At 40.6% G+C, this 22,777-nt stretch overlaps 1 protein-coding gene across 3 annotated transcripts in view; it reads left to right on the top strand.

The window, feature by feature from the left end:
- CNTLN (centlein) overlaps positions 1–22,777 on the top strand; it is a 169,641-nt gene that overhangs the window by 91,996 nt on the left and 54,868 nt on the right. For all 3 annotated transcript variants that reach the window (XR_013980931.1, XM_080987712.1, XM_080987713.1), the window contains 6 exons: positions 1,453–1,553; positions 8,471–8,562; positions 13,234–13,775; positions 16,644–16,815; positions 18,730–18,802; positions 19,784–20,001. Coding sequence is in view for 2 of the 3 variants with exons in the window: in XM_080987712.1 (XP_080843838.1) it covers positions 1,453–1,553; positions 8,471–8,562; positions 13,234–13,775; positions 16,644–16,815; positions 18,730–18,802; positions 19,784–20,001 (1,198 nt within the window). In the remaining variant the exon portion in view is untranslated. The remainder of the gene's footprint in view (positions 1–1,452; positions 1,554–8,470; positions 8,563–13,233; positions 13,776–16,643; positions 16,816–18,729; positions 18,803–19,783; positions 20,002–22,777) is intronic.

Here is a 22,777-nt window from a genome sequence, read left to right as displayed (position 1 = left end):
GCATAAGGACGGATCATAGAGAAGTTGTGAGGAGTGATCTAAAAAGTTTTCTGATGTATCCTCCTGGAATTGCTTATGTGCTTCAGGTGCTTTGTGTATAAGATTTTACATAAATGCCTCTGGTTATTGCATGTATCCCGGTACGTTGCCTAAGGTCATGATAATTGGTTAATCTGTAATCATTATGATGTCTTCATAAAGACAATTATTCTGTTTCCTACTTATTTGTAATTTTTTTAGGCTGGAATTTTTTTTAGTCGCGCCCCCCCCCCCCCCCCGTTTTCTGTGTCCTGGTTTAATTTAGCTAAATGCTGGTTGGTAATATTCTTCAAATGCAAGGGATATAATTAAAATAGTTTTAGTGTAATGCACTGCTATTTTTCGGGAAGAAGAGGTTTCTAGGCTGAGGACAGGGCTGCTCCTGCCACACAGTTCTTCTCATATAGAATCATAGAACTGTAGAGTTGGAAGGGACCACAGAGATCATCTAGTCCAACCCCGTGCAATGCAGGAATCTTTCACCCAACACGAGGCTCGAACCCACAACCCTGGGATTAAGAGTCTCGTGCTCTACTACCAACTGAGCTATCTGCTGCTGGACAGATGACTTGATGGGACTTTGACTCATCATAGGAGGAAGCTATTTCTAGCTGAAAACCTGATTACTTACAATGGAAGCAGAAACCAGCACACACAGGAAAGAAAAAGAGATCTGCATTTATAAGGGCTGTGCTGTTCACTGGCAGAGCTTGAGAGTACCAGCGTCAGTACCGTCTAGTTAATTTTTTCATTTGCTGTGAAATCTGTCAATGGGCAAATACTCAAACTTGAAAGCATAACATCATAATAAGAGAGTATATTGCATTTCAAGAAAATCAAATCAAATACAGACCGTTGTGACAATGCTTTCTATTTTACAAATCTCTTCTTTTCTTACGTGGTTGTGATTTGATTACTGATTTCCCCAAAAGTTGGCATTGTAGCTAAACGTGAGAGTGGATGTATGTACATGTTTTCAATTAAAGAGACTAGAAATGGAACAATAGATTTTCTTGCTGATCGTACTGTGCTGGAGCAGGACTGCTCATAACATACTAGTGTTAAAAGTTACCATATTTACTCAAATGTAATGTGCACCTTTTTTGGCCAAATTATGTCGTGGAAATTATGGTCCACATTAGATTTGACGGTACATTTACCTTTGCCAGCAAATACTTCTTTGATTTCAAAGATTTGAAAATTGAGGTACGCATTTGATTCAATGGTACATTAGATTCACGTAAATACAGGTAACACTAGTGCTGATATGTGTTTCCTGAAATTCAGTATAAAAGTTTTCAGTATTTTAAGTGACATGTTTTATTCAGCACGTTTTTGTAGGGTATGTCTCCTTGACTCACTCACCCCACATTCTTTCTGCTGTGCGCTCAGTTCTTGTGTGTGTTTTTCTAGACTGAATTTAGAGGAAGAATTGGATCAGATGAGAGTGTATACATCTAGGGATAAAGCTACAATACAGGACCTGAATATATGCCTGCAACAAGAAAGAGAAGGTAGGCTTATTTCAGCCATAATGTCAGACAAACCATGTGTCGTGCTAATTATAGTTTATAACCCAAACCATAGTTTTAGATCTGTTTCTGTGCTTTTCTTTTCTGTCCTCACAACGCTCAGCTTCATAAGTTCATTCTAGGCCCCATGGTACAGTTGCAGTGGGAAACAGAGTGATGGCTGTATAATTATGATGTGTTAATTCAGACATCACACCAAACTGTATTCTCAAACACTATTAAAATCATGGCCTCTGATGCTGGTTTGCCAGCCAAATGCAAACTGTGGTTTGTCAATTCACAAATTACTTGAAAAGATACTTAAGCTTCTTAAAACCCTGGCTGGCGAAACCAGAATCCAAAAACCACAATTGGTGATAACTATAGCTTGGTATGATGTCAGAATTGCCAGGGAGGTCACAAGGCTAAACAGCTGCCCTGAGCTTTTTGGAAGAAATGTAATAAATTTCCCTCAGTTTACTTACGCAGAGGTTTGCTGTTGTAAGAATTTTTCAGCTTCTCCCTTTTTAATCATGAGGATCACATACATGGATATAAGAAATGGCCTATCAAACCATATCTATGGCAGTTGTCCCTCTTGCATCTAGCAACTTGTCTGCGTCAGTTATGTCAGTCACTTCAGATATACATTGCTTCAAGTGCTTTCTTTGTTGTGAAGCTCTTCAATAAGTAAGAAATGAGTCACAGTTCTCCTAAAATGGCACTCTACCATAATTAAGTCATAAAGGCATTGGCTCTAATGTGTGCCCTACTGCATCAATTGAATTTAACTTCAAATTGCACTGTTTGCATAACTGTTAAGGAAATTCGGTTTCCAACCATAAGAACGTTAGACAAGTCTGCTGAATCAGGCCAGTGGTCCATCTTGTCCAGCATCCTGTTCTCACACTGGTTGACCGGGTATCTGTGGGCAGCCTGCAAGCAGGACATGTGCGCGACAGCACTCTCGCCTCCTGCTTTTCCCATGATAACACCGGTCCTGAAAGACCTACATTGGCTCCCAGTACGTTTCCGAGCACAATTCAAAGTGTTGGTGCTGACCTTTAAAGCCCTAAACGGCCTCGGTCCAGTATATCTGAAGGAGCGTCTCCACCCCCATTGTTCTACCCTGACGCTGAGGCCCAGCGCCGAGGGCCTTCTGGCCGTTCTCTCACTGCGAGAAGCCAAGTTACAGGGAACCAGGCAGAGGGCCTTCTCGGTAGTGGCGCCCGCCCTGTGGAACGCCCTCCTACCAGACGTTAAAGAGAACACCAACTACCAGACTTTTAGACGACATCTGAAGGCAGCCCTGTTTAGGGAAGCTTTTAATGTTTGATACGTTACTGTATTTTAATACTGTGTTGGAAGCTGCCCAGAGTGGCTGGGGAAACCCAGCCAGATGGGCGGGGTATAAATAATAAAATATTATTATTATTATTATTATTATTATTATTATTATTATTATGCCTCTGGCAGTGCAGGTAGAACATAGCCATTGTAGCTAGTAGTAATCAATAGCCTTGAATGTGTCTAGTCCTCTTTTAAAGCAATCAAAGGGGTCACATTGCCTCCCATAAATACTTGCCATTATCTTTCTTCTTTTTCTTCGTTGGCACATTTTGACCCTCTAGCTTAGAGTGCAGAAGCAGAATCCCTTGGTGGGGGAAAGCAACATCCCTGTGGATGTGCGCAGCCCAAAACTTTGAACACTCCTAACCCAGAGTGGCTGGGGCAAGCCAGGGGCAATAATAAAATTATTGTTATTATTATTTATAGTATTCTGAGATTCCATTTCCAGACTGGCTGGGGCATGGAATGGGGGCACCATATCCTCCAACATTTGTTGTTGTTGTTGTTTAGTCGTTTTGTCGTGTCTGACTCTTTGTGACCCCATGGACCAGAGCACGCCAGGCCCTCCTGTCTTCCACTGCCTCCCGCAGTTTGGTCAAACTCATGTTGGTAGCTTTGAGAACACTGTCCAGCCATCTCGTCCTCTGTTGTCCCCTTCTCTTTGTGCCCTCCATCTTTCCCAACATCAGGGTCTTTTCCAGGGAGTCTTCTCTTCTCATGAGGTGGCCAAAGTCCAACCATCTCGTACTCTGCCGTCCCCTTCTCCTTATGCCCTCCATCTTTCCCAACATCAGGGTCTTTTCCAGGGAGTCTTCTCTTCTCATGAGCCTCAGCTTCATGATCTGTCCTTCCAGTGAGCACTCAGGGCTGATTTCCTTCAGAATGGGTAGGTTTGATCTTCTTGCAGTCCACGGGACTCTCAAGAGTCTCCTCCAGCACCAGAATTCAAAAGCATCAATTCTTCAGCGATCAGCCTTCTTTATGGTCCAGCTCTCACTTCCATGCATCACTACTCGAAAAACCATGGCTTTACATTACTCCAATGAAAATAGGGTTGTCCTATTCAACAACAATTTTACTCTCTATACCCTGCCCATCGGACTGGCTTGCCGCAGCCACTCTGGGTTGCTTCCAACATATATAAAAACATCATAAAACATTAAACATTAACAAACTTCTCTATGCAGGGGGTGGGGAGCCCCGCCGGGAGCACAGGCCACCCACCGCTCCCAAGCCTCCACTGAGCCGCCGGAAAGAAGGGGGAAGGCTGCCAGCAAAGTGGCGTGGCTCTCTCTCTCTCCCCCTCCCCCGGAGGCAGTCCGGAATTGTAGTGGAATATCTATTTTTCCTATTGATTTTTAAAGGTGCGGCTTATTTACAGGTGCGGCTTATGTCCGCTGTTCCTGGAAAACTGGGGCACTTGGAGGGACTGCAGCATTCCTCTGAGGGACTGGAGATACACTGCCGGCTCTGGCTTAATTTTAACTGTAATCTGGACATTTAGTCAGTGTTGTGTCAGTTAACCTCACAATCGACACCTGAATCTAGAGTGAATTCTGCATACTTTGCTTGGTAGCAATGAACTTTTGTAACTCCTCTCTCTCTCTCTCTCTCTCTCTCTCTCTCTCATTTGTTGCATTGTGAGTTTCCTAAATTCTGGATCACCAAAAAAAAAAATAAAAAAAAAAAATTAAATCACCTTTGTTTTCAGGGTGTGTAAATCTTATATTCAGTGGTTGTAATTCATATATCTAATCATGTTATAAGGTTTAACGCTGAGTGCTTTGATCAGTTTATTATTAGAAACAAAACAAAAAACTCCCTCAAAAGTAAATGTTGATGTAAAAGCTACAACTGACATTCAAATGAGTGAATATTTAGAAAAAGATGAAAAGCCTCTATGTTTTACCATTGCATGTTACTTAAAGGAAGTAGCAAATGTATGCAGTACCACTGTGCTGAGGGACTAGCCTTGGAACTAACATGGGAGCTGATAGATTAATATCAAGGTAAAGGTACATATTCCCCAGCTGCACAATTTTACTTTTTTCAGCTTCTATTATCTTTAGACTGGTGCTCCATTTATTTTGTGAATACAGAAGTTTTAATTGGCCATGACATGTTCCAAAGACAAAAGAAAGATCTAATTCTCTCTAACAAACTTGTTAGTCACTGTTTATGCCAAGAGGATTGCTAACCTACAGAGAGTAGCAGGCTTTTCTTCTGCTCCTCCTTTGTTTGTGAATTGAAAGTTCTTAAGTGACCTGCCATGTCTGCTTTACTTTTGAATGACGGTTCTAAAGCAAACCTTTAGCCGGTATAGTGGATATTATTCTCCTAGGAGGCACGTCTTGTTTACCCTAAAAATATTTTTGCAACATTTGAGCAGTTTTGCTGCAATCCATTTCCTTTATATAACATTTTTTAAAAAGCTCAGTTCCCAGTTAAAAGCACAGCTGTGGCTTAGTATACGCACACAAACATACTTTCTGTGCCCTTGGCTAATGTGCACTTGATGAATTTAATTTAAATATGGGAATGGACAATTGGAAGGGGTGCATCACTGCATATTTTGGGAGAGAAGGACTGGCTGGAGTGAACCATTCAGACACGCAAACCACGATTTCATGCTGCATTCATTAAGTAGCCATCTTGAAATACCTCAAGGGCTGTCACATGGAAGAAGGAGCAAGCTTGTTTTCTCCTGCTCTGGAGGGCAGGGCTTGAACCATGGCTTCAAGTTGGAAGAAAGGAGATTCCGATCAAACATCAGGAAAAACTTTTTGACAGTAAAAGCCATTTGACAGTGGAAAAGTCTCCCACGGGAGGTGGTGCACTCTCCTTCCTTGGAGGTTTATAAACAGAGGTTGGGTGGCCATTTGTCATGAATTCTTTAGCTGAGACTCCTGCATTGCAGGGGGTTGGACTAGATGATTCTTGGGGTCTCTTCCAACTCTGCAATTCTATGATTTGGTCCTTTGGGCAAGCTAAGAAGAAGAAGAGTTTGGATTTGATATCCCGCTTTATCACTACGCTAAGGAGTCTCAAATCGGATAACAATCTCCTTTCCCTTCCTCCCCCACAACATACACTCTGTGAGGTGAGTGGGGCTGAGAGACTTCAGAGAAGTGTGACTAGCCCAAGGTCACCCAGCAGCTGCAGGTGGAGGAGCAGGGAATCGAACCTGGTTCACCAGATTACGAGTCCACTGCTCTTAACCACTACACCACACTGGCTAGTTGTGTGAGTGAGTTTCTGCCCATGTGGTCATTAATATATCCAGCACAAAGTGCAGAAAAGGCATTGGAATGATGTGGTGGAAATGGTTGGAACTGGGCCGCAGAATTGGCTTATCAGATGGAGCAGCGGGGCGTGTTTTCAAGGCGGGTTCCAGATTGCCTATTTGAAACACATGTTTTTACTTTTATAAACAGTGGTTAGTATGTGACAAAAAATAGGTTTTGACTTTTCAACTTTGGGGCTAGAGCGAGGAGGAGGTACAGTCGGGGGATACCATCAAGCGTGTGGATGATCTTCAGAGTGGTGAATAGAATGGCTCTCCCAGATCTGAGCCTATATTATGAAGCAGCGTGCCTACTTTGGCTAAAAGATTGGATAAAATTGGAGAACAGAGACCTACTAGATTTAGAAGGTTTCAATAATCGGTATGGGTGGCACGCATATCTCTGGTACGAGAAGGTGAAAGTCCACAGGGCTTTCTTAAACCATATTTTCAGGGGACCAATATATCAGGTCTGGGAAAGAAATAAGAACCTTCTCGAAAGAAAAACACCATGGTGGATTTCACCAGTAGAGGTCTTAACAATAAAAAAAAACAACATGGAAGGGAAGACAGCCACCTACGAAGATTTGGTAAGAAAATCAGAACAAGGGCTTAAACTTAAACCGTATGAGGAAATAAAGGATCAATTCACCGGTTGGCTACAATATCATCAGGTGAATGATATGTTAAAACAAGATAAAAGAAAAATGGGCTTTGAGGACAAGAAATCAAAATTCAATATAGAAATAATAGAAGGCAAAAACAAAACATTGTCTAAATTATATGACATATTACTGGAATGGCATACAAAAGACGAGGAAGTCAAAGAGGCAATGATTAAATGGGCAATTGACTTCGGTTATAACATCGAGTTTGAAAAGTGGTTGAAATTGTGGAATAGAGATATTAAATTTACGGCCTGTACGAGTTTGAGAGAAAATGTTTGGAAAATGCTCTATAGATGGTATCTTACGCCGGCAAAATTGGCTAAAATCTATAGATCAGAAAATAAGACATGCTGGAAATGTGGTGAAGTGGAGGGAGACCTCTACCATATGTGGTGGCAATGCAACAAGGTGAAGGTTTTTTGGGAAGCAATTTATAATGAACTTAAAAAAGTTTTTAAATATACTTTTCCCAAGAGACCTGAGGCCTTTTTGCTGGGAATAATGGGTAAGGAAATAAAAAATGAAGATAAAAAAATATTTCTCTATGCCACCACAGCCGCAAGAATTATGCTGGCACAAAACTGGAAAATAGAAACTATTCCTAACATAAGTGACTGGCAGGTCAAAATGATCAACTATGCCGAGCTAGATAGATTAACAGGCAGAATACGAGAGCAAGACGACCAGAAATTTCAAAAAAATTGGAGTAAATTTTGGAATTATATTGGAACGGATATATAGGAGGAACTGGCGGTATTAGAAAAACTTTATCAGCTAATAACTATAAATTTTAATAAACTAATTACGCAATCCGAGATTTATTTGATACTTACCAAAAGGGTGAAGGGAAGTCAAAGGCTAAGGAGAGCCTAATGGTTATATTATTATTTTTTGTATGATTGTATGTTTCCTTTTTGTATAGTATGAAAATAGGATGAATAATTTATGTTAAAATGTTTATTTTTGTATTTGTTAGTTCTTTTTTCTTTTCTTTTCTTTTTTTTTTTTTTGTACAAATTCTGAATAAAAATTTACTTGCCAGAGTGGTGAATAGAATGATGGGTCACCAGTTGGTTGCTGGAGTTTCTAATTGCTATGAATCTCCAGCATTTCAGTGCGACTTATCCTGTAAAGCACTTGATCTTTCACCTTACAAGAAAGGGAGTTTAAAGTTCCGTCCACCCTAATTCTGTTTCTGTTTGCTTTGTTCGCCAATCACTCTGATCCTCCTGGCAGGGGATAAGACCCAGAGAACAAAACTGCTAGTGACTGTGTAGATAAAAAGACTTGTGAATTTGCCTTTTATGGCACAGAGGGAATAGTCTATAAAAGAATGAAGATGGGAATAAAAGTACAGCATCTTTAACCTGCACATCTATTGTACCTTTGAAAAGCTTGTACTGGGGGGGAAAACATGGTGATGCTACAAGGATTAATAATTATACAGCATAAGACTTTAAAAAAAGGTCACTCTTTTGAGGCTGACCAAATGGCTTGACAAGAAAATAGACCACATTATTCATAATTGGGAAGCCAATGAACCCATTTCCTTAAAATGTCTTGGTATTGTTTTACTAGGATATTAGGTGTCAAAATATATTATTTATTTCCTCTTCCAGAGCTGCTCTTTAGACTTGGTGAAGAGGATGGGGTCAAGAACAGTACTCCAAAGAAGAATGTGAAAGAAATACCAGCACAGACATTACTGAAGGTACCCTAATCTGTAAGATATTGAGTCCAGCAAGTTAAATCTCAATTTCAGTGTAAGGGATCATAAGTTAAAAGACAGAACTGATGAATGTAAGCCATGTGTTCTTTTTTTTAATTACCACCCATAATTCAAAATAACCCTAACTGCCAAAATTGTGTCAGAAATCAATGCTTGTGGAAAATATATATGTGTCTCTTGTAGAGGGAACGAAAATTTTTAAAATGTATTTAAAGAGACAGGGAAGATCTAGATGTAAATGGAAGCATTTCTTTGTTTTATGAAGCTTTAGTAAACATTTTGTGTGCCGCAGTTTGCTTTTGTATAGTACAACACGTGAATACTACACCCCAATGGCTTTTTATACTTGCAGAAAGGACAATTTCAAGACTCGGTTGTGTATGCATAAGTGTGTAAGTTCACAGTGCAAAATAGTGCTATTTTTTTTAAAAAAAAAACCCCGATGTAATTGGTTTTATGCCTATATGTGGTACCTCTAAGATGATGGCACTGGTTTGCTGATTCACAAATCATGTATGGGGGCAGAGGCGCATTGGTATATTGCGTGAAGGAAACATGTGAAAAATAAATGAATGAAATCATCAAAGACTTCCAAGAGCCCAATGTACCCCGCCCCCCTGTATATAGGCTTCTTATTGGCCCAGTTTGGATGCTGCAGTAAACCATGGTTTAGTGCTGTGCACACACTGCAGTCATCCTCAAGCTCACACACTCTCCCCTGCTTTTGCACAGCTAGGACAGTGACTTTGTTTCCCTTAAATATGCCTTTTAATTCTGACCAAACTAGGGGTCATGTTTTACATTAACTTTGTAGTTTAAACAAGCCCGCTTTGTAACCCATGGCCGAAGTTGACATATTTCGAAACTGGTGATGGTTTGTGTAAAACACAATCCCTGGGTTGAACACAACCACCACTGAACTGAAACTAAATTTTTCCAAAGTTATTCTCTGACTGCACAAGAGGATTTTAGCATCAACATAGCAGTGTGGTGTATATTACTTGGTTTACCGCCCACAGCGTGAGGGGAGGAAAGAGGGGAATTGTTGGGTGTCGGTTGTTGCTGCTCGTCTAAACTTTCGAATCAACATAATTATGTCAGAGGCTCAAATCTTTTTGCTAAAAACCAAAGCCAAGAATTAAAGGCTGTTTGATCTGTGATGATAACATTAGCGTATTTCTTATGAAACATGAAGAAATGACCACAATTGCTCTTAGAATATAGTGCTTGCTATTTAACAGTTTAATCTAGAATTTATCTGCACCTTGGTTGCTGCAGATCTTAATCCTTTTTAGATACCTGCCCCAGCAATCTGAAATACCACACCTGGTGTTATATTGAAGTAAATATTTCCAGCCTAAATTAAATGATGAAAGATGTACAGTGACGTAACCAGTTTTCAGCTCATGAAACCGAATTCTTGGGGGAGAACTGCACTCTTATGCCTTTAACAGATGCATGGCAGGCAGAAATTAAGCAGGTCAAGCCTTTGCTAGTAGGGCAGTAGAATTATGGGAACAGCTTGACCCACCAACATTCTGTCTTCTTAGTTGTTTGTGACCCATTTGGGGGCCATTCACCCCATCCACACGTGCACACAAGTTGGATTTGACACAAATCATATGCAAATTTTATGCAAACTTATCCCCTCCCCTTTTTTTTGCAAGTGGGCAGAGGGCCTAATTCATATACAATGTACTGGCCCCAGAAAGCCATGTTGGCAGCCCTTGAGGAACAAACTATTTGGATGAGGTGCAAGAAATGGGAAGGCCTGGGATAAAGGGGGTGAAATGTTGCTGTTTCTTCCTGAGCCTCCACATCTCTAGAACTGATATTAAGTAGTTCATTTTGTTAACAGCTGCTCACTTAGGAGGCTGTGCTTTACCATATGTCTGCTCCAAAAATATATTTAAAAGTGTCTTTCCGCTTTTCCATCCCCATTTCTTGAGCTGCTTAAACTGAAGTTTTAACAGTGTGCTTGAACTGAATAGGCGAGACCTTGTGACTTAATATCAGGATAGCTATGTCCATTTATCTTATATTTGTGAATTAGCTTGTAGGAAGTACAGTAATTTACAGCAGATGATGTGATTGCATATACTTCTAACACTTGCCATATGGTCAGGTAATGAAGGCTGTCATCTCGTTATTACTGAATGACAAACATCATGTTAAAATAATAACACAGAACAGGAAATGCTCACATTCATTTATCTTAAGGTAGAGTGAGTAATTGAAATAATTTGAGCGATACAGTAGAGGATATCACACCAATCACCTGTGTTTCAGAGTAATTTTGTTTGCCAGGTACACTCTAAATTCCATCTCTGTGGATTAAAGGTGTTATCATGAGACCTTAGGGTATAAACCTTGAAGACATTCATTGTTTCCTTTCAACTATTGTAAATGATCTAGTCCTGCACCAAATAAAGAAGAATCTGTTTTACAAAACTAAAAGGCAGCAAGCATCTTACATAGGAGGGCTTTATGATGGAGGCTAATTTGACGTAAATTATTATCAGACAGGCTTCAGCTCTGGCACTAACTCCATAGTGTATTTACTACCCAGATATACAGGGTGGTGTTTCATTGCTATTTGCTGCAATTGTAGCTGGCTTATGGTGGGGAGTAACTAGAGCTGAGAGCTGTAGCAATTCCTTCTGGAACATCATCCAACTATTTTCTGTAATGAATAACAGTACTCCAACTGGACTTAGGCAGAGTGCCACTTCTTTTAGCCTCAAAAGCACTGACAATTGGTCAGAGTAACATCCCTGAGTTCCACTTCAATCTTGATTCTAATTGAAACCAGAATTGTATCAATACACACCACCTATGCAAGTTTAAATGCTCTGACACTAACAGTATTCACTTGGCTCGTGCACCAAAATGACAAATTTGATGGTGAGGTTTATTCATTCAAGCAATATCCTGGCAGAATCACTAACCATTTTGTCTGCTCTGTATTTCTGAAAAATAATAATGAAGGATTTAATAGGCCAAGGTCTGCTATGACCATGCAAAAGTATCATTTTCATTACAGTTGTGACTGGGGATTTTCCCCAGCCACACTCATCTTTACTCCAGACTTCCCCATGTTCACCCAAAAGATATTTGGTGGGGGGGACCTGTCATTGCATTAAACGGAATGTTCTTACACTCTTCCCTGTGCAGTTAAGATTCCTGTTAAGTGACGGGCAGTAACCTGTCATCGTCAGAAGGGCAGGGGTGGAGAATGCAGGGCCACCACACTACTGATGTGAATGTGGGCAGCTGTTGCCGTCCCATCGCAGCAGGCTCCATCCCCTGGGGAGCAATACTGGGCTTACTGGGTGGGCAGGGCTTGGGAGAGGCCTGTAGTGGTGCAGGCTTGACTCCAGTCTGTACCCAGCCTTTAAAAGTTGGTCACATTCAACCCCAGGGACCACGGTTGGCTGAAGAACATTCAGATAAAGATCTGAATGAAGCTACAGTGGTACCTCGGGTTAAGTACTTAATTCGTTCCGGAGGTCCGTTCTTAACCTGAAACTGTTCTTAACCTGAAGACCACTTTAGTTAATGGGGCCTCCCGCTGCTGCCACGCCGCCACAGCACGATTTCTGTTCTCTTCCTGAAGCAAAGTTCTTAACCCGAGGTACTATTTCTGGGTTAGTGGCGTCTGTAACCTGAAGCATATGTAACCTGAGGTACCACTGTATTAAGTTTATAAGCATCAAAATAACTGAAATTATAAATATTATTTCTTGAGACAGTGTAGCTCAGTCTGAATTTAATGTGCAGAATTTATTTTAAAGTTTAATAATGTCTCATATCTGGGATAACTTTTGGACACACGGCTCTCAAGGTTGTGTATAAAGCAGACACGAAAGCAATTTTAAAAAGAAGAAATATAAGTAAGAAAACAGAAATTGAATGTTGAGCAATTATAGCTCAACAAGACTAAAGAGGCTATTATAAAAAACCAGAAGAAAAATCTCTTTATTGTCAGCCAGAAGCTGAGCAATGAAAGTTCCAAAATTCAGGGGGATGGCCCAGAAAACTCATCCCACGTTCCTGTCTACTGTTAGTCTATATGCAATCCATTACAGTGTCTAGGCAATACATTGCTTCTAAGGGCCGAGGTCTCTTCAGCCTCCCCAATAAAATATTTGAGGGCACACTCCCAAAGCTGATGGACGTTTCCATTCAAATGGTGTGTGCATGCCGCATCTTGTGATTATGTGGGGCGGGCTTACCTGCCCCCCCCCCCCATATTTTATTCAAGTTGGCACCCCTGACTGCAATTCCGTTCCCACTTACCTGGGAGTATGCCCCACTGAACTCAATGGGACTTCCATCTGAGCAGACGTGTATAAGATTGTGCTGAAAGTCTCTGACTATATTTAGACTTCTGTGTCACTTTGTTGGGAATGTTAACTTCCTTTTACCATCTGCCCTTTGTTTAACAGATGTATTATTGCAGTTCAAATGCATTCATCTGCACTACCTTGGAATTATTTTTCGATTAGGTACTTTAAATAGCTTTTGCCCTTGCATTGGATGCAATTTTGTTTTCATAGAGAGTATATAGGACATTAAGACATAATTGCTAGACTGACTGCTGTCTGAAAGGTTAAAACTGAAATATGTGGGGTTTTTTGCTGTTGTATTTAGGTTTCGGAACTGGAAAGGAGGCTAAAGAGTTTCGAGAGAGAATCAAGGAGATTGAAGGAAATCAACAAAGGGTTAACGAAAGGTAACAGTGATCTGAAAGCATTGCTCAAACAGCAGAAGGAAGAAGCAGAGGCCAGGGAGAAGGAGCTGGAGATGCTACTGAAACAAATCAGAGAAGTCCAGCAGGACAAAGCAGACCTGCTGCTACTGATAGATGGGCTAGAGAGAGAGGTTGCCTCTCTGAAGAGGCAATTGGCAGAAGCAAACTCGCTGAGAGATGAAAAGAAGGATCTACTGAGTCAAGTGAGGCAATTGCAGAGTTCGCTGGACAGAGCAAGGACAGTGCCTTCCATGGCCAATGCGGAGGCATCCTGCAGGCAATGTCTGTGTAAGAGTAGAAGTGCCAAAGTTAAGTTGAAAACAGGGAAGAAGAAAGGCTTAGTGGGATATCACCAGTCTCTTCTCAATCAGTCCATCAAGGTTATGAGCGGTGTATTTGAGAACTTCAATAAGGACGGCTGGGAGGATGTGAGTGAAAGCAGGTACGGCTCTCATTAACTTCGCTCTGTAGAGGGGACACTGTGCATATGTAAAGTACTAGCAAATAGAGATTGAATTTTAACTACTGTCGATTTGGTATTCAGAAAAAATACTGTCAGAGCCTTTGAAATATCTTGGGAGGTCTTGTTCTGAGTTTATTGACTGAAATTTGCATGCAAAATTAGCCACAACTGCACGAGTATTTGAGTAGGTGCCAGGAAACCCAAAAGAAGGCGATGCTTGATTTCTTCCAGTGATGCTATTTTCATGCAGTCATGAGGCTTGAAATTGACAGTTTGGCAGGTTGATTTAATTTGCTGGCCCTTTGCATATTCACCACTGACAGCTAAGGATTCCCAGGCAAGCCTTGCGAAGTCGGTTTAGTTATCTTGTGACATGCCGACCCGGGAGTAGAAACATTTTCTCCCCTTAATTTAGTTAGATAAATTTTGAATGACCCATTTCAGCTTGCAACCAGATGTCTACAAGCTGTTTAACGTCCTTTAAATTAAGGATCATCCACACTAATTATTTCATGTATGTTTTATGTGCAGTCATTGTACTAACTTTAATTGAATGATGGTTGAAAAATCAGTTCTGTAAAGGTAAGTATAACTGCATAGGTGCTTAGAAACAGTCCTTAGCAAATGCTATTTCCAATCCTGAAATGAAGCCACTTCAGGATGTTTCCATAGTTGTAAGAGGCCAATGGGTGCAAAGTTCCTCAGCTTCCCACTTGATTTCATTTCATACATATAATGTGCATCATCCAACTTTCAGAACTTGCCATTTGCACATGAGAATAATTCCTTGAATATTTCCCAGTATTTGTGGCGGTTTTGTGTGTTGTTGTTTTTTAATCTTATGAATGTTGTTAAATCAAACAAATTTATCACACCCCTTTTCATGTTCAACCTGAATTGTATAGTACATTTGTAAATCTTCAGTTATGGAACGTTGGTTTTGGACAGTTACTTGTATTCATCAAATGAACCAAAATGTGTGCAGAATAAGTCTGCAATAAGAAACATCCGCTTCAAAAATGTGTACAACAATGGATCTTCCAGGTCATGTGATGCTTGTCTTATCCAATAATAACTGAAGATCCTTTGTAACAATTTGCACATTATCTTTATAAGATGTTTAAGAGTTTAGATGTGGGTGGGGAACCCACGGCCCGCTAAAAGTTATTGGACTCTAGTTCCCATCAGCCCCAGCCTCCATGGCCAATGCTTAAGGATGATGGGAGTTACAGTCCAGCAATATATGGAGGACTACAGGTTCCTCATCCATGGTTTCGATCAGACCTTGACTTTAATTTGAAATCTGGATAATATATAAATTTTGTGGCTTTCACATTCCTTCCACGACAGGAGGAGTGGTCATTTTCAACTTCCGCTACTAAAGGTGGCAATATCACAGAAACATAACACTGTTTAGTAGTAAGTAGTTTTGGCCATGATGAAAACATTGGATATTTTGGAGGTTTATTTTTATCTCAAGTATTTGATCATGTGTGTGTGTATGTCTTTGTGTATATAATGTTAAGGGCTTAGGAAGCTGTCATGGATTGAGTTAGGTCATCCGTGTTGTCTTATACCAGTTTCCCCACCCTGATCTCATCTTGTTGTTTGGGATTACAGTTCCCATCAGCCTCAGTTTGCATGGTGAGTGGTCAGGGATACTGTGTATTGTAGTCCAGAGCAATCTAAATCTGCTTTATTCAGATATGCGAAATCAGCGCTCTCAGGATACAAAAGAAACATACTAGGCACATGTATCCTTAGAGGCAATCAGATGAAGCTTAATTCAGTTTTAAAAGTTTGAGATTAAGTTCTCCCTTGCCATCACTGAAGCCTTTCAGTCAGCATATTCTTTAAGTCACCTCAAAGTAAGCTGGGCACCGTTGCTTTTCATATTTATCAATGATCCTATGCCCTTTATATGGTTACCATTAGGCTCTTTCTGAATTCTGGGGGAAAGTTCTCCCACAGATTTGGGGACAAGCAAGGCCACATGTGGCCTATGCAGAAATGTCACATCTATGCCAGTGAAAATATAGTGTCTGAACTATGCATAACCCTGTCTAGAGGAGAGAATTAATAGCTTCTCAGAATTTTCCCAATACACATATTTCCTTAAAGAAAAACAGAACAATTATTCTATTCTGGATCTTTAGATACGGTTGCAACATCCAAGGGTCAAGTGATAAGTGGCCCCCAGAGTCCTGGGCAACTAATGCAAGGAATCAGAACAGTTGTTGGGATTTCTTGCTGCTGTTTCCTTTCTCCATTCCCTTTCCTTAAGCAGGAAGCATCCATTGCATTTTAAAAGGGATCAAAATAAAGATGATGAAATTACATTCTTATAGTCAGTACTTCATATAACTTATTTCTCTAAATTTTAGGATATGGGGTGAAGGTTTGGAGGACTAAGGTCCTCTGAGGGTCTTCTGCTGGTTCCCTCACTGCGAGAATTTAAGTCACAGGGAGCCAGGGAGAGGGCCTTCTCAGTAGTGGCGCCCTCCCTTTGGAAAACCCTCCCTTCAGATGTCAAGGAGATAAAGAATTACACAACTTTTAGAGGACATCTGAAGGCAGCCCTTTATCGGGAGGTTTTTAATGCTTGATGTTTTATGTTTTTAGATATGCTGTAAGCTGCCCAGAGTGGCTGGGGAAACCACCTGATGTGTGGGGTATTAATAATAATAATAATAATAATAATAATAATAATAATAGCACTTTAGTTTGTGTTTTTGTGTGTTTGTTTTTTCCTAGATCATTATGTGGTTGCTTTATTTTCTGCTTTATTGGATAATTGGAGATCATTAAACCCCAGTGTTCTAATGTTTCCAAATCTGGTCTTCATAGTGACTCTGAAATACCAGTTTCCGAGAATCTGGGGACAATAACTGCAAAAAGAGCACAGCATACTCCACCGACAGACAAAAATGACCAACAGGAACAAAATAAGGTGGAAGATAATTGCATGCCTCCAAACAGTGTGCATTTAGAAGGCCCAAGCAAAACATGCTACAAAAAGGTAAAAATGGACTTGAGCACATTTAACCATGCTGCTCTTCAATGTATGTGACAAATATTTAATGGTGATCAAATGCATTTGTCTTGTACATAGTGGTTCCTCTTAAGATATGTTAACAGAGTGGCAGGGGATCAAACTATGAGGAAGCGGCAACATCACAAGTCTGATAAGGCATGAAAAAGCTGGCTAAACAGCCACTCTGTTATCAAATATTGTTAGTGTTGTGTGACGTTGCACTGGTGCAGCAGCTGAAAATCACATCCTAAGCATTTACTTACCTCTGCAACAGATCTTGCAATCAGTCACAAATATAGTAGTCCTGTATGAAACCTGTGCTGTGTGGCAACTATTTCTTTAAAGTCACTCACAACATGGATCTCTTTGTTTTCACAGTGTCACTGCAAATCCTGTTTGCATCTGTGTAGCTAACAGGTGTTCCTGCTTGGCTCATCAGGCAGTGCACTCTTCACACCGTTGTTGTCCAAGGAGAGCTTAGTTTATATGAACCCTGATATACAGCTGTTAAATGCTGTTCTAGTAGGAGCCATGGTTGAACTGAATGAGATTTGCATTGGCATTTCAGATATGTTTTCCACAGAGAACCTTTTGTTTGGTATCTCGCAATGTTTCTTAGCATAATAAAGTGTGTTTGGGAAAATGCCTTGATCTGCATTAAGGTACCGTATTTTTCGTTCCATAGGAAAATTAAGGGGAAATGTGTGTGCGTCCTATGGAGTGAATGCAGGCTCCTTGGCTTCAGCGATAGCAACGCGAAGCTGCCGAAGCGCAGAGGGAGCGCTCCCTCCGCGCTTCGGAGGCTTTGCGTTGCTTTCGCCGAAGCCTGGAGAGCGAGAGGGGTCAGTGCGTAAAACTCTCCTGGCTTCAGCAGAGAGGGAGAGCTGCGCAGCGCCCCTTCAGCGAAGTGGGAGGAGAAATGGAAGGGGCTCCGTTTCTCCTGCTGCTTCGCTGAAGGGTCGCTGAGCAGAGAGGGGGAGAATTTTTTTCCCCCTGTTCTCCCCCTCCTATCGTCCGGTGCGTCCTATGGTCCAGTGCGTCCTATAGAGCGAAAAATACGGTATATTTTGATGGTCTGTCTGAGTGATTGCCTGGGTGAATTCCCAAAGTTTGTTCTCCTCCACAGAGCAGCCTTCCAGTTATGCAGGGTGCAATTGACCACTCCCGTATTCTTACTTCTCTCACCTTACTAAGCATCACATGCACAATCCCAAGCTTGTATTCAGAGTTCAGTAAATACAGGAAGTTCTTCACTTTCTACATTGTTGATTAGTCTCTTGTTGATTCACAAAGGGAAGGATAATCTGTAGCTTTTTAAACAAAATAGTTTTTATTAATTGTTTCCTTGTGTTACAAAATAAACAAATTAACAAGTAAAAGTGCATATAGCACCTCCACTTTCATAGAGTCTATTTCACAGTTTGTTTACATTTGGTATAAGACACTATTGTCATATTGTGCTGTTGGGGGAAAAGAGAGGGGAGAGAGGAGGAGCAAGGGAGGGAGGGGAATAATGATCTTTCGTCCTAGTGCATAGTGTTTGTGCAGGGTTTTCGTGTCAGCGTCACGAGGGTAGATTATTTGTGTGCATATGTATATAGGTAGATAGGCATTGCAAGAGATTAGAGAGTCCAGAATTTGGTTGGTTGCATTCAGTTTGTTACAGTGTGGTTTGGGTGGTTGTTGTTTTTTTGCTAGGGCCAGATTATCCATATTGATTTGTATGCTGTTGTGGGGGATAGGTAATTGTTTAGTTGTGCTGTATGTGTGATAAAGGGAAGCCACACCAGGGTGAAGGTATCCTCCTTTGCTGATTTGTAGCTTTTTAAAATACCCAACTATCTCATGTATAGCCACATGCTCTACTATTCGGTACATGTTTCTTTTTGGTGACTCTAGCAAAAGAAAGAGACAGAAGTAGTTCCTTTCCACAGAAAGAAGATCTTGCATTCAGCTCTCAACCCAAGTAAAGGTAAGATTCTTATAAAACGCTTGCATTGTTTGTGAAAAGTAAAATTTATCATCCTATTATCATTGCACTCTAATATCTGTGTAGAGTGACTTTTAATGTAATCAAAGCCAGTTAAATATCACATATGCATGTATTTTTCTCCTGTCCCGGGTATCTGAGGCCAATTTCTGTTGGTAACTTATTTCTGTCCATGAACATTAGCGGGGTTTTGAGCAGTAACAGAACAGTACAGACCGCCTTCTGTGGTCCATGCAGTACCATACTGCTGCCCTTTACTTATTTACCAGAAGCCTAAATCACCCTAAATAAAAACAAGTTGAGAACACACTGATAACTGGATGAGCATATTCATGACTGCATTAGTGCTGAATTTTGTACAGTCTTGCTTCTGACCTAATCCCAAGCATTTGGGGAAAGTATGGAATTCAGATGAAGAAAGGTGTTGGAGATGGTCAAATTCTGGACAAATTCTTAACTGGGAGTGTGCAGTATTCTTCATGTCTGCCTTGTATTCTGAGGTGGGGGTGCACAGCCAGTACTCTCTGGGGTTGCGTTTGCAGGTCAAGAAGAATGACTCAGAGTTTAGGACCTCAGAGGGCATTTCCTTCAGCACAGTCAGATCCAAAATCATACACTAACACCTGGCCTGTTGCACCTGTTTTCTCTACTATGATAACCAATGTGCTTTCAAATTTGCAAAGAGGGAAATTTGAAGGCACACCCTCTTCACTTCTGATACGTTACTTTTAAATAGTCTTCTATCAGTCATGCGCACAGCATCTAGCATGCATTTAATGCCCATATAGTAGTACTGTATACTAAATCCTGCATTGTCTCAACTAGAAAAGGGGGCTTGATTAGGACTTGATTCTAAAGAATGTTTAGTTGTGAGGCATTAAAGTGTGAAGAGAGGATGACCATTTCATCAAAGGTCAATGCAAACCATCAAATTAATTGTTGATCTCTGTGACCAATGTTTAGTAAACAGAGAGAAGAGAAGTATCGTGGGTCAGAAACCTGGCTGTGCCATTTCACTCAGGGGACGGATTACATCCTTACAACAGCAGTTAGCCATTCTTCAGAATTCGAAAAAGACAGCCATGTCATCTCTCAAAACGTCCAGGGAAACAAATAAAAAATTAACATCCCAGCTGCATCTTGTTGAACAAAGACTTCAGGCCAGCAAGCAAACTATTCAGGTAATGGTGCACTGTAGTCTCGACATGCAAGAAAACCAAAGTTTGGTGGCCAAATTAATCATATACATCTGTTTACCTATCTATCTGAATTCAGAGATAGCTGTGGGTGCATGACACTGGTATTGTGAAATTCACAAAGGTACATTATACTTCTGAATATGGAGATTCCATTTAGCTATCCATGCTAAGCATCAAAAAATATGAACACCTACCTGACATTTGTTTGTCTTGTGGTAAAGGAATACAGGTAGTGCTCATATTGGCATATTCCTCCTGAGCGATCTTCTGATGGTAAGTTAATTGAAAGCCATAAATAATGTACCTAACCGCAAAAAACTGTGTTGGACTGGCATTTGATCAAAGCCTAGAAATTCTCCTTGTCTACTTAGGGCTTCTGAGGACAGGTAGAACTGGATTTTGGCAAATGTGTTTTCAGATTTCTTCATCCTTTCTCCTCCCCTAGGTGACCAGAGTTTTTGAAAGGTAACTTTTGAGAAAATATGGAAACTAGACCACATGTAAAAATAGTCACACACATTTTTTCCTTGCTGCCTTTACTAACAAACACACTAGACGCGGGTTACAGAAAAAGTAATTGTCTCCAAGCCAAAAAAGAGAGAGAGAGAAAACTGTTGCAGAAAGTTGGGCAAAATATCTATCTATACAAGTTATGTGCCAAATCTCAGCATCCAATTTTAATTTTCTGATTTCACCCAGTTATTCTTAACGTGCTCTGTTAGTGCTACCAAAGGAGAAATCACTTTAAGAAGAGGTTTCGGCTACCTTCCAGTGAAAATTAAGGAGGTAAAACATCGCTGTAGTCAATGCAGGAACATATGCATTTTAGAGGTAGCTTTGGGTTTCAAAAGACCAAGTGATAGAAAAAACACATTTTTAGTACTGCCTATGATCAAGAAATTGGCTGGTTAGCTTTCCCAAACAATCCACAAGCTGTAAATCAATGGGCAAACTTTAGTTATAGCTCATGAGTCTAGGTTCCGGTGATACACCAAGCCAAATCTTGGCTTGGATCAGCAAAGAAAGCTGCAAGCTCCTCTCCAAGATTGTGTGCATTGGTGCCAAGCCAAGGTTTGGCTTAGTGTTGATATGAGAACTAGGTCACTGAGTGGTAATGTAGTAACTTAGTGGGCAGCAGGAGATACTGACATGTGCTTTTTATGATGTGATGTTACACTTACAATTCACTCTGGAAATGTTGTAATAGATGTAGATGATCTTTGGCATCTATTGATTACAAAAGTTTGTGGACAACAGCAGATATTTTCTTATGCTATTATCCTTTAATGACATGCTGTCATGCTTACTGCCCACCCATGTAATATTTTAATGGATGTAGATGGTTTTTGGCATCTATAGGCTGCAAAGCAGGACAGGATGGAAGTGAAAATACAAGCCCCTGGAATGATCTGGACGGGTTTAAAATTGTGAATAGTAGTAGCTGTAGGGAAAGTTGCTCTTAGCTCAAAAAAACCCACCCCTGCTTATACATCATAAAAACTTGTTAATGTAACATTGTTTGTATACCTAATTCATGACCCTGGATCAAACGCAGTCCAGTACGTCAGCTTTTGTTAACATAGTATGCGTAGACAAGATAACCTTTTGACTGAATGAAACTGAAGAAAAAGGTATGTAAATCAACACAAACAGGTGTTCATTCAGTCAATACTTTATCATCATCCCCATGGACTCTGGTCGTATAAGATCAGCTCTAGATTTAAGATGTAAATGTTCCAGATGTTCATTTTCGAGACTGATTTTACAGTTCCTGCAACCCGAGGATTGGCTGGCGTCTGTTTCCTGGATGGCTAGATTCATTATCCCTCCCTCCTCCACCCCTCTCTCACACACAGTGCATGTTTGTAACTATCTCATACTATGTATGTTGGATTTAATATTTTCTCTTAGTTACATGAATTATCTGCAGAATTCCAGAGCCCATATTGTGTTATCTTTGCAATGAAAACCTTGCCCCCCATATTTTCCAGCAAAATTACCGCAGGGTGACTGCGCATTTGGGATTTGGTGTACAGTTTCCGAGACTCATCATAAGTACTGAAACAAGACCTTCTGTTTGTGAGTAAAGTAGTTAGGCTTTCCACTCAGTGTGTAGAAATCACAGCTGGAGTTGTTACTTAATGTGGAAGTGATGGGATCTGATCTTTCAGGAGTTCCTTAGAAAAATGTCATGGAAGAATTATTGGCAAAATTCAGGGAAACTCTTTTTAAAAGCTTGTTTTTTCCCTCACACCCCCTGTGTCTAATGGCAGTGCTGGAATTTCCATCACCAGATGTCTTCTCAGATTAAGACATCCTCTGCTGTACGTACTAGGGTAATGACAATTATACATGGGTAAGATATAACATTAGCATAGCAAAAACTCATAGAGGCGCAAGGGATGCAAGATACAATACAAAACTGCCATACTGTAATTTAAGTCAGTAATCATTGCCTTTTAAATGTAGCGACCCAATTACAAAGCCCCCCCCCACGACAAAGCTACCCAGAATCCTTTGCTCCCATTCCCATACTGCTACAGAAGTGGCTCCACAGGAGTAATCGGATTGTTTTATGGGTTGCCTTTGACATCTGAACAGGACTGAGTAGCTGAGCAAACCCTTCTCATCTGAAGAGGCCAGGCTTTTAAAAAAGGGAACAGACTTGCAACCTGCCAGGCAACTGTTTGCAGCTCCTTTGGGCAGCAGTACACAAAGGCTGTGAAGCAACTCCTCTTCCAGATGTGTAACTGTTGTT

This window comes from Podarcis pityusensis (genome assembly GCF_964106645.2).
Source record: "Podarcis pityusensis genome assembly, chromosome: 17".
In the NCBI taxonomy this organism is placed as follows: Eukaryota; Metazoa; Chordata; class Lepidosauria; order Squamata; family Lacertidae; genus Podarcis; species Podarcis pityusensis.
This window is presented reverse-complemented; position numbering and strand designations above follow the sequence as displayed.